This window comes from Polyodon spathula, chromosome 1 (assembly GCF_017654505.1).
Source record: "Polyodon spathula isolate WHYD16114869_AA chromosome 1, ASM1765450v1, whole genome shotgun sequence".
NCBI classification, from domain to species: domain Eukaryota; kingdom Metazoa; phylum Chordata; class Actinopteri; order Acipenseriformes; family Polyodontidae; genus Polyodon; species Polyodon spathula.
Window position 1 is genome coordinate 82,681,451 of NC_054534.1, and position 16,249 is coordinate 82,697,699.

The window sequence follows — 16,249 nt, forward strand, 5'->3', positions numbered from 1 at the left end:
AAATTTTTGGATAACTGAATTACAACTGCGAAACTACCTATAACTTTCCCAAATCTATAAACCTAAAAGACAGATAAAAAAACACATTTACCTTTAAATAACATACATACAGTACTGAACTATACTGTAAATAGCAGAGAATTAAGGGCGGGTGCTTACTATGACAACAGGGCTCAAGCACACTGCACACGACAAGACTGGTTACCAAGTGGCTGTTCGGATAACAGGGGTGTTTGCATGAGAATGGTTTTACTGTACCTATGTTATAAAAAGTAAAGCACTGGGAAGCTGCTGATACTCACACTCATGTTGTTCATATGGGGGATACGACATCCTCACTGAGATCAATATGAAGAACAGAAACAGTGGCCATGCTATCTCAATCAGCAACTGAAGCTAAAAAAAAAAGATTATCTACATTTTAAACCAAATAAGGACTCAGGTATTTCTTACCATGCTCTATCTCAAAAACCTATAATTAGTAAATGGCATTCAGGGCTCACTTCAAAGCTGGTTTTAGCAGCGGCCTAGACTACAGTCAAAGCCTAAATCTGAATTTCAAGGGAAGCATTAAAGCAGATGCTGTTAGTCAATAGTAACTCCCCTGTTCTATTCATGTCCATGCATTCTTCTGTTGTGTTTTACACTGGATAACATAACACTGTTTCAAACATTCCTGATTATTTAATAGCCGTGACGCTGACTCAAAAATGCATTTCACTTTAGTAATACAAAGTACATGGTACAAAACATCAGATTCACATATGTTTCATTATCAACACTATACATAACATTCAGTTGTCCCTGTTTGATTGATGCTGTACTGTTTCACTGTTGACATATTACAAATTCATATTTCAAGGATGATTTGTGCATTTGACACCAATACTATATTTTTCTGTAACTGTTGTTAATCATTTGATCCGATGGCACATTATTATTTCAAGACAAACTTACTTACTGTTTAGCTTTTGAAACCTTAAAATGCAAAAGCAGATCCTGACAGATAAGATTTGCTTTGAATCTTAGCCAGTCATTATCTTTTAAAACTCAAACAGGGGCATAAACCACATTCTTAATAATAGACTATACAAAATAAATTACAAGAAATAAATACCCTTGTTTCTACACAAGACTTTGTAACACCAAGTACACTTAATGCAATGTCCCAGATACAACAGATGGAACTGGATTCCATGGTTAAATACATAAGACAAACAAACCCAGTTCAAAGCCCTGCTCAAACACAACACAAGCTAACTTTTTTGTCTTTATTTGACAGGCTTAACTGCTGAAAATGGACACACTGAAAAATCGCCTTACTGTTTGCCGCCTTCTATACACAAAGTTTTTCCATAGTAGCAGCCCCAGCTGAGTGAAGGCAGACATCTTGCTTCACAGCTCCACCACACAGCAGGGATATGTTTTTTTTTTTTATCACCAGCTGAAATAAAATAAAGGAATACATTGATTTTATTTGAATTACATCTTCTACCTATATACAGATAGTGCTGGGACAAATATCTGAATATTCGAACAAATAAGAGCTCTGTGTGATATGTGAGATTAATACATCCAGAAAATTAAAAACCACAGGATCAACTCAGCAGCTCTCAAACCTCTATTTAAAAGTTTTGGACCGCAAAAACAAACCAGATTATGCGCGTGCACACATAGTGACCTTTATGGAAGGCCATCTGGGTCAAAAAAGCGTTGTGCTGCTTTAGAGCGAGTCAGAATCTCACAGGACAGAAAAAAGGAAAACACGTCATTCTGAAATGCCTCACTTATACAGTGCCCAACTTGCTGGAAATGTTGTGTAGTGATTTTTATATAGATTGTATATATTATATATTTTCTGTTGTGACTTTCTGTTATGTGGAATGTAATAAACAAGAACCAACATGGCAAGTTTTTTCCCCCTTCATTTTACAATGCCATTTCCACATTTGTTTTCATTTGAACTGTTTATAAAGTTAAATTTCAGTTTTCATTTGATTGTTCAACTACAAAAAGGCACAAGTAAACCTCATGTTATTACTTTATGAAAACGTGTCGATGGCCGCTGTTTACTGTGAAGAAACGGTAATGGCAAGGAATGAAAAAAAAAGTAAAAAATAAATAAAATGCTGTGTTAACTTTATGTACTATTTATTTCAGGAATAAACAAAACAACATTTAACTTGAACTGCTGTTCGGCATCTTTTGTTTTGTAGTTATTTCACTGGGTTTAAGTATTGCCTACACAACATATTCTTTACTTCTGAGATATTTTTCTATGTCAATGTGTTACATATTGTAACGTCTTGCTGTAAAATAAAGGCACACACACAGGGGCCACAGCCATGCCCTCCTGCCACTGCTGCTATGCTGTCTCTGCCTGCGTTCTAAGCAATATAATGGCTTTTATTACTTTTTGAAAACGAACAAATATCCGAACAAATATTGAAATTATGAGCCAATATCCGAACATAATTACAGTTATGCGCTGCTTCTCATTTCCAGTCCTGATTACTCGCCGCACCTGCTTTTCTCCCAATTTGTGAACTGTGGTATTGCTTGGCATGTCGAACAATATGGGGATCTGATCAGCATTGCCGATCTATCCAATCTGGTAATGTTTGATAAAAACCCTGAAATTGTAAAAGCTTCTCTTGGAATTCCTCAGGAAGCTAACGGTGCTTCTTTGAAAATGGCTGCCTGTATGTCATGGATGATTTGAGATCAGGCAGTAACGTTTTAGCACGTCTTTTCTCGGCAGTCAGTCACGTTGCTGCTTGTGTATTCAGGCAGTGATGTCTTTGTTCGTCTTTTCTCAGCAGTCAGTCACGTTGCTGCTTGTGTATTCAGGCAGTGACGTCTTTGTTCGTCTTTTCCCGGCAGTCAGTCACGTTGCTACTTGTGTATTCAGGCAGTGACGTCTTTGTTCATCTTTTCTCAGCAGTCAGTCACGTTGCTGCTTGTGCACTCGGGCAGTCACGTCTTTTGTTGTTTTTTTTCAAAAAATGCATCTTAAATTCGAAGGAAGATGGTAGTTGATCTTGGTTTTAATTACTGCATCCATCACATTGAAATTTGTGCTATACTGGTGCTATTATTATTATTATTATTATTATTATTATTACTATCCAGCCATAGATTTTAGTAGGTTACCAAAGACAAAAACATTATTTGGAATCCCCAACAATTTTTCAAAATATTATTTAAAATATTGCCCTTTCCAAAACACAGACTACAAATAGTCTAATTATTTGCAATTTAAATGAACTATATGACCTGGTACTGCTAACAGGGGATAACCCTACACACAGTTTGATAAACGGAAATAACTGTGTGAAGAACAATTATTTTACAAGTTCCTAAAAGACAATGTAGATATTGTGGATGAAATTAATATCCCTGTAGTTAGTCTATAATCTGCACTATGCTTCCATCAGCAAGCAATACTTCAGAATGTTTCATCATCCAAATCAAAATGCTACACAATCTGCCATGACTGGAGAGCTGTTATCTTCTGTAAATGGTTCACTGTTTTTGTGTCTGTGTGTGAGTGGTTTTAGGTTAAGGCTGTAAAGTTTTGTTAACTATCTTAAACTTTAATTTACTTGACATTTTTGTACACGAAAGCTAAGAAGTCTTTCCCAATAATGCCATTCTATTTTCCCTTTAATTTATGTGTATGGAAATGGCTAAATATTTTAATTAATATCTATTATGACATTTGTTCTCATCCATACAAACTGCTATCAAACTGAACATAAATGTATAATACTTTGATACCTTTAAAACTCTCCAGCAGTTCACCTCATAGGTTTAAAAAAAAAAAAGTCATAAAACGAGTTAAGTTTCAAGTACATTTAAATAATAATGAATTGATTTAGTCATTAAAAATATCTTAATAGCAGCAATAACAAACTACACTGTGTATGAGTCTGAGTCAGCAATTAAGGATTGGTTTAGGTGCAGAGCGAAATGATAAATCAGTCTGTAACTCTGGTAATGTTTTGTGTTATGGGTGTTATGAAGCATGTTAATGAAGATATGGAATGCACATTTCTTTAGACATTGCTGCTTTCATCTTTGTTCTCCCGGCGGTACATAGTGATATTCCTACCAGTTTATGGTAAAGAGGTCTTAGGCAAATTACAAGCGATTGCGGAACGAGTGGAAATGGCATTGAATTGTTAATAATAAAACGTGTTATTTAACTCAGTGACTTCCAACAGATTGCTTTAAATAAATGTTATTTAAATAAAATACAGCTGACACCTAACAAGGCACTGTAATCCATTGAAATGCTATAACACAACGACCCCTAGCGAGGAAACACGTGTAACACTCGGCTTCGCCCACACATTACACACGTGCACGGGGTTTGCTTGTTCTTTTTTATTTTATACTTGCTTTTTTTATAGTATTATAATATAAGTGAGCATATGACATATCATTGCTGTTAAAAACGGAATCTTATAACATTACATTTAGCAGCGAATTATAGTATAGTATTGTTGGATTCAATCCCCGATGGTAAAAACCATAACAATAGGCTAAGGTTCAATAATATATATATATATATATATATATATATATATATATATATATATATATATATATATGCACACGCACACACACACACACACATAACGGTATTCCAGTCTCTCGAAACTTTTTTTGTATGTGCCTTAATAAATAAACCAAACCTAAACGAAAAGTAACTTAAAATCGTTATTTTATTTGTTTACTGCGATCATTTTTCTTGTTTTCTATTCGAACTTGCAGCACGAGAGGTTTTGTTGTGGAGGAAGAAAAGGTTACTGTCGGTCATTTCAACAAGCTTTGCTATATTTTACGTTCAATAACGGCAAAACCCACCCAGGCTAGTAGCCTGCATAAACAGACCGATTAGCGAAAAAGCACTGGTTTTAAAACAATTAAAAAAATATGCTTTACATTGAGATATTATTGCAATACAGGACAAATACACAAGCTGTTTATTAAATATAAAACGAAGAAAGACACAATTAATACTAGAGTTAATAACAGAGATAACACTTCAGAGTATGGTGGGTTTTAAAAAAAAATGGATTAAAAGAGTTTAAAAAACATAGACACAGCAAACATTCACATAGAAATTTGTCATAATTGTCAAAACGAGCTCACATAGGCAGCATATGTGAAAAACAGTGGTTTATTCAAAATGTGTGCAAAACATTTAAAATGCTTTGTATTAGGAAGCTCGATTAATACAGCTTGAATTACTTTTGCCAGAGTGAAAAAAATACTTCACAAAAACTGAAATAATGACATACTTACCCTTTCCTACAGCTGTAACGTCTATGCTTCTTTACATATAAATGTCAAACCATTAAAAAAAAAGAATATTCGTAAAATCGTGTTCTACCCAACGAACTGATCCCTTCTCGCCGTCTGTGCAAAAGCGTTGTTTTTAACCTCAAGCAGCTTTTATAGCACAGGCTGCAGAGCGCTGAAGAGACAGGGTTACTCTCGGTCAAAACAGTCCAAGTCTATGTTTGTGCAGCTCAGTCATTTCAAAGGAAGCACGTGTAGAAAGAAAACAGCTATCTTAAATGGGCTACATCCTTTGTCTTGTTTCTCCTGGATAGGCAGCACTGTACATGAAAAGTAGTGCCATTTCTCGAAATCTAAAGATATCTTTAAAACTACTACTGTATCTTCACTGTTACAAATTATGTTTCTTAAGGTCATTGCAATTCACAAGCTAATGCATCAAGATACAGTACTCTACATAGAAAAGCTAAAATTAATGTATGCATGTGTACATTGTACTTTGGGTTGCTTTTGTTAGCTGGGGTCTACAGGTCCAAAGGAGAAGTAACTGCTAGTTTGTGGAATCAGAGACTGGTAGGGCTATATTTCAAGCCAATGTGTCACTGGAAACATTTCACATCATTGTTAAGTGTTTTACTTTGATAATCATGATACCAGAGCCAACCCATGTGAAAGAGACAAATTAGCTGCTATCAGGTAAGTGTGGGATAAATGGGTAGAAATGTTGCCTTTATTTTACAACCCAGGACCAAATGTTGGATAAACATTGTGTCCCTTTGGATAGTATATGTTTAATAAGCCCTCTTAACATAAAAATATGGGAACCTGTGCTGCTAAATCCCGCTATGCATGGCATATGCAAGTGTACACAGGGAAACTGCCTGAAAGTAATAAAGTGATGCAAATAGTGCTATATATGACTCAAGGACTCCAAATTATTATTTTTTGCTTATTAACTTTTTTAACAATTATTTTTATTCATTTTCCAATGTTCTCCCAATTTTGGAATATCCAATTATTATTCAACCTGGCTCACTTCTGCAATCCCTGAGGTAACTCGGAAGAGATGAAGACGAGCACTTGTGTCCTCCGATATGACTGCCATCAGCTTTTTTTTAGATCAGCAAGGCTGGCGTGCAACAATGTGTACCTTTGTTTCCAAGAAGCCAGAGATGATATTGTACAACACTATTACCCCAAAGGTGGAGCTGACCTGGAAGAGGGCAACTTTCATTGACGAAACTAAGAAAAGGCCAGGTAGCCCATCAGTATATACTGTATGTGCCACTTTGAATTTGATTTAGAGCCAGATCCCATCCAAAACCATCCCAGGTAAAACAAGACCCTTTTAACTATTTGATTGCATTATATTTGAATATTTGTAAAGAGGGTCAATGAGATAATTTGTATTTATTATTAAGGAGCTAAACTAAAGCCATGCACTGTAGACCATACTTGTTCACTATTTTTTTTTTATTTAGTTGTTGCCATTTATTTTTGTTATTTTTCTCCCAATTTGAAATACCAATTATTATTTAGGCTCAGCTCACCACTACCACCACTGTGCTGACTTGGGAGCGGTCAAGATGAACATATGCTGTCCTCTGAAGCATGTGCCATCAGCTGTCCATATTTCTTTACACACTGTGAATTCACCATGCAGCCACCCAGGAGCTACAGTGTAGGAGGACACTGCAGCTCTTGGGCAGCTAATAGGCAAGCCTACAGGTACCTGGCCAGACTACAGGGGTCGCTGGTGCATGGTGAGCCCCCCGGCGACGCTCAGCCAATTGAGCACTGCCTCCTGGGAACTCCCATCCACGGTCGGCTGTGGAATTGCCCAGACTCGAACTGGTGATGTCCAGGCTATAGCGCCTTTACTGGATGCGCCGCTCAGGAGCCCCCCATATTTGTTCACTTTTGATTATACCTGTTTTGAAGATTATTGTTCTGGATTGTGTTTGCACTTAAAGAACATGTATCTTTTTTTGCACAATGATATATGTACGTTTATTTTCTTGTAGGAGTAACAGTTGCCTTTTTCTTTGGTAGATATTTTTGTTTTATAATTACACAATTTGCTTACATTTACTACTTGTATTATAGCATACCAAATTAGTTTATACTGCATGAGTGACTAAAGCCCCTTTCACTGTGGCACTCTTGCCCGGGTCCAGACCCGCACAGTGTGAAACCACGTGCCTGGGTGTGATGGAAACATGAGTTCTGGTGATAAATCTTCCTCCCGACCTGTGAGGGCGCTAAAGAACGAGAGGAGAAGTATCTGGAAGGGCTGGCCTGACAGTTCGTTTCCGGGTCAGGGAAGTGGGTCAGCCTGGAAAGAAGCGCGACTCTGTTGTAAGACTGTATTGATTTGAAAGGTAAATGAGAGGCAGCTGCAAGTAATAAGGCAGCTGCAACCGTTTACCTAGATATCATGCGGGATTACATATAGGGGCCAGGGTAACGCTGATCTTTTCCTTTGTTTGGGTAACATGAGGAGAGAAGGACAGAGAGAGGAGCTCTCAGAGCGTATTACGTGTTGTGTGCTGTCTTTGTTTCTTATAATTTTCTTTTTCGGACCACTAGACAATTAACGCTCATCTCCGGAGCTGTCGCCACGTAAGCACTATACGGAGCACCACTGCACAGAGCACCTGCACGTTTGAGTATCACCCAGGACTGATGACCGTGCCTTTGTTTGTGTGTGAGACTGTACTGTGTTCACCACCCCCGCGCTTTACACATTGTTGTGTACTGCCGGGGATTTATTATTTGACGGTCGCCAGACCTGGAAACAACACAAATAAACACTTGTTCACTGAATCACTGTTGTCTGTTCATCACTCCTGCATCGCATCACCGCTACACCTGTTCCCCTTACCAACCACTTTGCCACACTGGGTCATACCTGGGTTCACCCAGGTCCCAGTGACCCACCTCAGGATGTGAGTCGACAAGCTTTGACCCCGGTTGAGCAAGACAAAATGCATGATGGCCGTTGATGAGCTGAGACAATAACAAGGTTTCACTTCTGCAAGAAACATTTCTCTTTATTCTGTTTAGCCATATTTGTGTTGATTGAGACACACCATGAGGCAGATTGCAGCAGGGATGAAGAGACATTTGCTCTAAGCAACATTTGGGCCAACAGTTCAATCCAGAGAAGCTTGGATGAAAGCATCCATAACAAGTTGCTTCCGGGGCATTGATGTGTGCATTGTGTACTTGAGTCTGTCACCCAGGTTGACCCTGCTTTAACAAAAAGTGTGAAATTGCGTAGCTGACCTGCATGACACCAGGTAGATTCTGACCCAGGTAGAGCATGCCAATGTGAAAGGGGCTTAAGAATACTTTGTGAACCTAAATCTAACCAACTGAATGATTACTGTACTTACAATTTGATAATATGTGGCTCTTGACCAAATGAATGCTTATTAGATACTCCTTTTTAAAAACTGTTTTAATGAGAAAGAAAAACAATTTTCCAAACTCCTTTGTTTGTATTGTATATCAACCGCCAGTACATACTGTATACATCCCTTTCAGGACAGTGTTTAAATTATGAGGAAAGATTGGAACCTGACAATAAATATCTGACCTTCTGTTGTAATTCTGAGGTCTAAAAATAAGGGACAACTTGACAAGGTATCAAATTATATGCATGGGCCTGGGAGGAGGGGCCAGGTTAGACTTAGACTTTCACAGTTACCTTAAACTGGATATGGGCTGTAAGGTTTAATAACATGGAACAAAGGTTACAATAGAGGTCAGACGTGGGGATTTTAAGAGGTTTCTATATTTACACGAAAAACAGAAAAATAATATGATTACAAATGTCATCAAATAGCAAGGGGAATTACACAAAAAAAATCAACATCAACAATAAAAAACTATTAACTGTATGTAACATGTATGTTTCTTTTTTTTTTTTTATAATTATTCTCTAAAAGCTTTTCTAATTTCAAACTAAAAGTTAGAAAATAAATTTTATTAAGTGTGCCCAGCTGCTGCAGAGTGATTTCTTTTTGTTTAGTTAAACCTGCAAAAAATCAACCATGGAAGATAAAAAGTTACATTGCTAGGTTGTTTTTAAAGTCTCATGGTCAATGTAATCTCTAATGCAGACAGGGTTTCGTTGCTGTCAAGCTGTGGAGTTTGTAACCAGAGACATGTAAGGAATGTGCCCTCCTCAAGTGCAAAAGCTATTGTAAATCACCCAAGTAAAGTTGGGTGCCTTTAGATTGGTAATGCAATAAAAGTATCTTAGCTGGTGTAAATGTTTAATTGGTCAGGCTTGTTTTTTGTTTGTTTTTGCGTGGCATGGATTTCATTGATATGCAAGTACCCATTTATTGAAGTTCAGTTATATGTTAATGAACAGCCAATCTCGAACTAGCTTGAATAGAAATGATTGAATATTAAAATTCTGGAAAGGATTTGACTAGCTCTTTATATGAGAATGCGATTTAAACTGTTGGATACAACTGATGATTTTGATGCAGTCAGGCCATCTTTCATTGATTACCTGGCCAGAGATAGAGTATACTGAAAAGAATGACACTCTTAACGACGCTTATTAAAGGAACGGCCTCCCTTTGAACGCACATGCAGTGGGGGTGTGAACTGACCGATAGTCACAGCTGCATCACTCAGAGAATTTGTATACTGTTAACATTGTGTTATTTCACTCACAAAAAATAAAAATATCTTGTACCTTTGCTTCAAAACAACAATGTTTGCAACACATATTGTATGAAATGCCTAAATTGCTCACATGAGTTTCACCTTAACTCAGCAATGAATGCATCTGTGCCCAGTCGTGTGAGGAACACAAAGGTACAGCCTACATAACGCAGGTGTTTCCTCTGTTCTACCCCTGTACATTACACAACATGCAAGTCCTATGATTAACTCGTTACGTTATGCTAATATAAATGCTTATAATCTATCAAATTGGTTAAAATGTATTTCATGTTGATACGTTGTTTACAGCTCAACTTGTATAATACCAAATATCAAATATTTGCTAGAACTAAAAACACAGTTCCTCACCGGTGTTGCCAAGTAGTTTGAGAAAAAGCAAGCACGTATCCGGGAATCACCGATGTACATTGCCCTTTTAAATTTCTGAAGACTTTTAAGATACCGAGTTGCATTGTGGGATATGTGGTTTTAATGTTTAACTATTTTGCGGTATGGATCTTCAGCTCAGATAACAACTATTTCAAGGGTGCCTTGCGAAGCTTTTGTTTCCAACTGAGTAAAACAATGACGTTTGTACTGCAGCTAGTAAAATGTCTTCATGCACAAAAACAAACAAAAAAAAAAATATATATATATATATATATATATATATCTTTGAGGTTAGGGGATATTTATTCTTGGATAGTGTGGAATATGGAGCATGTGCCCCCTAATTGGTAGAATTGTTATTTTCTGTACCATATAATAAATAAAATGCAATTGTACCCATTTTACATCACTAGATAAATACATTTCAGTACCACTTTTCGCATCCATTGCCAAAAACTGTATTTTTCATACGTGTGGTCATGTGACACATTGCATGTTGTTGTTATGACACCTCTGACGAGATTTCTATCAGTGCCCACCGTGATAGTGAATCGATGTACCATAGTCGAATCATAAATCTGTTTAGAGAAGGAAAAAATGACATGGTTACGTGATCTCACCACGAGACCTTTTGAAAGACGATGAAATAAACGTTTAAAACACTTCTTTTTTTTCGATTTCCTGTTTGTACGTGTTTATAACAATGGCTAGGCATCTATTAAAGTAGTGTGTAACAGCAAAGGTAACCCATCCTAAAATGGTTCTGAGTCATATCCAACCCATTCTACAATTGTGCAGAAGAGAATTGGTAGACTTGTTTAGGAATTCTCATTTAGTTCAGGGGAAACGTGATGGGATTTACTGATCGATTTCATAAGGCATATACAGTATTTTGATCGTAATTTGTGTAATTTCATATACAGTATATGTAAGAAATGACAGGAGACACAGTTACAGGAAATGCAAAGATTAATGCTTTTTCAAAAATATAAAGACAGCTGTTTATAGACAGAAAACAAAGTAATACTTTAAAGTTATTTGTCATAACAAATGACGCTTGATTATATGTCTGAAAAGTCTGTTCTAGAAGCTGCGCCTATTGAAAAACTGGTTTAGACATTTATGCACAACAATTCAGTTACATTCCTTTTTTTATTTTGGTGTAAGACAACTTGTTATGTAAAACTGTAGTTCATCACCAAGCGCCCTCCCTTTGGACATGTTTTGACATGTAATTGGAAAACCACTTGACATAATAGCATCTATCTACACAAATGAGTTTAAAGCTGGCGAATAAACCGAGGTAACAGAAAACAAAGAAGTTCGGCCTCATAATGTATATTAATATAAAATAACTGATTTGGAACAACATTCTTTTTGCTGTTGGAGCCTTTTTTTCAGCCCTACACACGGCACCAACCAGCCTACTGTTGCTGAGCCTGAAGCAGCTACTTGACCGACAGTAACCCCAAACAAAGGCTGGGCAGAAAAACCCGCTTTGTCTATTTGAGGTTGAAGACAACGACGCTTTGCAGAAATCGTGTCAAGTATGTCGCTGAGCTTTAGTTATTATGTCTACGTCTCTATATATTATTTATTACGTCAGTATGGCGGTCAGTCTGTGTGTGTGTGTGTGTGTGTGTGTGTGTGTGTGTGTGTGTGTGTGTGTGTGTCCGTGCGCGCGCGCGCGCGCGTGCGCGAGTGAGGCTCGGTTAAATACCATGTAAAAAAAACAAAACAAACAAAAAATCGTTCTTAACACATTTGTTTTGTCTTTAAAACGAAAATGTTATTAGCTGCTTAGCATGAACAAGGAAAAAAAAAAAAAAACAGCTCGGAAGTATTGTGCCTTGAGATGCTGCTGATGACCGAAAGTAACCCTATTGCGGCAGTACAGGAACTAGGTGAAAGGTAACGCGATGTCATTCCGCGGTGTTCTATCCTTGCGGCAGGATGGTTTGCAGTGCTGATGGGGTTTTGGTGTATCAGCAGAGTGGAGAATAACACGACTTACATTTTTTATTGTCTTTATCCACGCCCTCTTTATTTCACCAATATAACAATACTCACAAATTAAACGGAGCAAAGCAAAAGTTTACAGATCACACGCACGCACGCACGCACACACACACACACACACACACACACACACACACACACACACACACACACACACACACACACATATATATATATATATATACAGTACCAGTCAAAAGTTTGAGTACACCTGCTTGAAAACCAGGTTTTTCATGATTGTCTATGCTTTTAACTGTATAAATTTGTCTATAAACACTTAATATTTCATTATATGATACATGTACTTATATAAGCTTGCAATCATGAGTGAATTGCATTCAAAAATTACATTTTTTAATGAAAATGTAAATCTTGTCAATTTCAATTAAATGGTCACCCAAAGCAAGGGGATTTCAGTCTGAAGCCCAAGTCCGTTAAAAGTCTGAAATGTGTATAACACAGTGTTAGAACACTGGCCTAAGTTACCTAATTGAGCCATGTTACCTAATTAACCTTTTGTCACCAATTATTGTTAACAGGTGAGGTTCCATGATTACTATAAATATAGGTAGCATAGGCACAAGTTTGTCATTCCTGAATATAAGGGAGCAGAAAATGGCAAAATATACTGAGTTAAGCAAAGACAAAAGACAGTCTGTAATTACTTTAAGAAATGAAGGTCAATCTTTAAGACAAATTGCAAGAACTTTGCAAGTGTCTTTAACTGCTGTGGCCAAGACCATCGAACGATTTGAAGAAACTGGCACTCATGAGGACCGAACAAGGTCAGGCAGACCAAGGCACAAGTCTGTGAAACTGACGATTAACTGCACCTCAAATACAAGCTCAGCTAAATGCTTCTAGAAGTACAGATGTTTCAACATCAACTGTTCAGAGGAGATTGAGTGAAGCTGGCCTAACTAGAAGAATTGCTGCAAAGAAACCATTGTTAAGAGTGCAGAATAAGAGGAAGAGACTTGCCTGGGCCAAAAAACACAGAAACTGGACGTTTGAGGAGTGGAAGTCGGTCTTATGGACCGATGAGTCAAAATTTGAAATATTTGGGACCAACCGCCGAGTATTTGTAAGACGCAGAGAGGGTGAGCTCATGAGTTCTGCATGTGTAGTTCCCACTGTCAAGCATGGAGGAGGCAATGTCATGGTCTGGGGTTGCTTTGCTGGTGACAGATTTGGTGATCAAGTCCATGGCAAGCTCAACCAGCATGGCTATCATAGCATACTTCAGAGGCATGCCATTCCATCAGGATTATGGCTAGTTGGGCAGTCCTTCATTCTTCAGCAAGACAATGACCCGAAACACATCTCAAAGTTGTGCAAGAACTATCTGGCGAAGAAGGAAAATGAAGGACAACTCAATCTAATGACCTGGCCTGCCCAGTCTCCAGACTTCAATCCCATAGAACTTTTATGGGCGAACTGGACAGAAGAGTCAAAGCAAAGCTACCCACAAGTGCCCTACATCTCTGGGAATTGCTGCAGAAGAGCTGGGAAGACATGTCGGGTGATTTCATGTTGAAACTTGTTAACCGACTGCCTCGTGTTTGTGAGGGTGTTATTAAGGCAAAGGGTGGCTATTTTGAGGAATTAGAGACAATTTTCAATTTTCTTGAACATTGCTTTGATACTCTTTATGTTTTGTTTTGTATATTGTAACATGTGTTTTCATTTTCAAGTATTTACAGAAACGTACACGACATAAAGCATTGTCAATTATGAAAAAAATCTAGTTTCCAGCAAGTGCACTCAAACTTTTGACTGGTACTGTGTGTGTGTGTGTGTGTGTGTGTGTGTGTGTGTGTGTATATATATATATATATATATATATATATATATATATATATATATATATATATATATATATATATATATATATATATATATATATATATATATATATATATATACATCAAGTTTTTTTTTTTATTTAACATTTTTTTACTTTTGGCTTTCCTTACCAAGTGGCTTTGTCCAGTGTTTCTAATAAATTGGCCACGTCTCTCAGAACTTGGCAAATATACATCCAGATAAACTGAAGTGTGGTAGCTGTGAGTAATTCAGGTATTGATCATGTTGATTTTATGATAAAAATAAAGTCAAGTAAGGCAAATGTTTTGGCCACTGTCTTCATAAGTCAGTGGTGTAGCTAGGGGTTGATTTTAGGGGTTGGAACCCCCCCTGAAATGAAAAATTCAACTACATGGGACAATAAAAAAAATATAAGCCATATACAAAAATCTCGATCCATCAACAGCACCTCCCACCCCCCTCCCCCCGGCAAAATGAAATCCTGGTTACACCACTGCCATCCGTGCAAGAAATATAATAATACAGAACATTTCGCTTTGCAGTAAACCGGAGCTATATTTGTGTCTTACGCATTAGCTATGTCCTGACAAATTTTGTAAAAGGGAAATGAACTGATGATCAACAAATGCGCCAGTAATGTAAGTACCTACATTTAATTTTTAACAATTTGAGTTCAGTTGACTGATGCAGCTGAGGTGTATGTTATGCTCAACTCATGCCTCTATTCCTGTTTTGTTTTTGTTCCCATATAACTGACACTTTTCTAAAGCTCAAAGGTATGTATTAACATTCACTTTTAGTCACTGTATGACAGCTTTTTTAAATGTAAGCTCACTTTAGGAAGTCGAATACATGTTTGAGAGCTTTTGTCAGATAATTTTCTTTATGTGTGGTAGTGACTTGCAGCTCGCTAACATTGCGGAATTTGTGTTGCTATGCCTGTTGGCGTTAAATCGGATAATTACTGTCAACATGTTTTGGTAGAGTGTGCGTTCTTGGAGAATATGGTGCTATTTCTGACAGTATAGAGTGTCCTCAGTACGCATGTTGGTAATTATGTCATTACGTTTATGTCATTAAGTCATAAATGGACCATCTGTGAAAATTTGGGGCCCAGCCAGGAATTAAATCCTGCTGCCGCCAAAGCATCTGTGCACTAATTCCGAAATGCAAACATTGTTATTTTTAATTTAAGGAGGCAGTAGTCCATCCAAATGAGAGCTATTTGTGAATAGAACCCCGTCTTACAACAGTCTGTTATTGGTGGAGATTAGTAGTGGGGTAGTGTGAAAGGGGAGGGGGGGGGGTGACAAAAAGGGTGGGAACACGTTGATTTAGGCCTTTCGGATGTCACAGTCCTCTGAAGCAAATGCCTGCCCTCCTTTATCAGTTGTTTTTTGTGAATGTCGTGCAAGTTTGGATATTTGCAGGTTTTGTACAGTGGTACTTGTTTGTATTTGAAGTTGTAGCCTGGTGTATGCTCTGGTTGCTCTGGTATTTAAGGTTGACATCTCATTTTGGATTTCTCAGAGTTTTGGGGTGAATTCAGAAACACCGTTCACATTTGTTTTATTTATTTATTAATTCTTTAACAAGGAAGTTAACCCACTGAGACCGAAGCCTCTTTTACAAGACTGTCCTGGCAAGATGACCAAAGAACAGGCAGCAGTAAATGCAACAAACATTTTACAAAACCAAAAACAAATAAGTGTCTACAAGGCAGTGATTCACATAAAACACAACTTTAACAATAATAAAACATCAACAACATTCAACGAGGCATCAGAAATATTTACAAATTGTCAATTCATGATATGTACCCTTTAAAATGAAGGTAACTTTAGCCATTATTCTATGTTTATCTGGTAAATTTTGACTACCAATTACAGGCACAATCATATCCTTAATATTTTTGTCCAACCGATTCCATTCCATAGGTGCATTGTAGCGGAAGGCTGTTTGACCAACACAAGACCTTCTCCCTGATACTTGATAATTAAGTTTAAGGCTAGATCTT

At 37.3% G+C, this 16,249-nt stretch overlaps 1 protein-coding gene across 1 annotated transcript in view; it reads right to left on the reverse strand.

Moving 5' to 3' along the window:
* The window catches only part of LOC121323314 (phospholipid-transporting ATPase ABCA1-like), a 44,980-nt gene extending 39,529 nt beyond the window's left edge, over positions 1-5,451 (reverse strand). The window contains exons 1-3 of the mRNA XM_041264307.1: positions 5,314-5,451; positions 1,324-1,444; positions 303-396 (exon numbers count right to left, since the gene is read on the reverse strand). Of these exons, the coding sequence (XP_041120241.1) occupies positions 303-396; positions 1,324-1,389 (160 nt within the window). The 5' untranslated portion in view covers positions 1,390-1,444; positions 5,314-5,451. The remainder of the gene's footprint in view (positions 1-302; positions 397-1,323; positions 1,445-5,313) is intronic.
* Between the last annotated feature and the right edge of the window lie 10,798 nt (positions 5,452-16,249).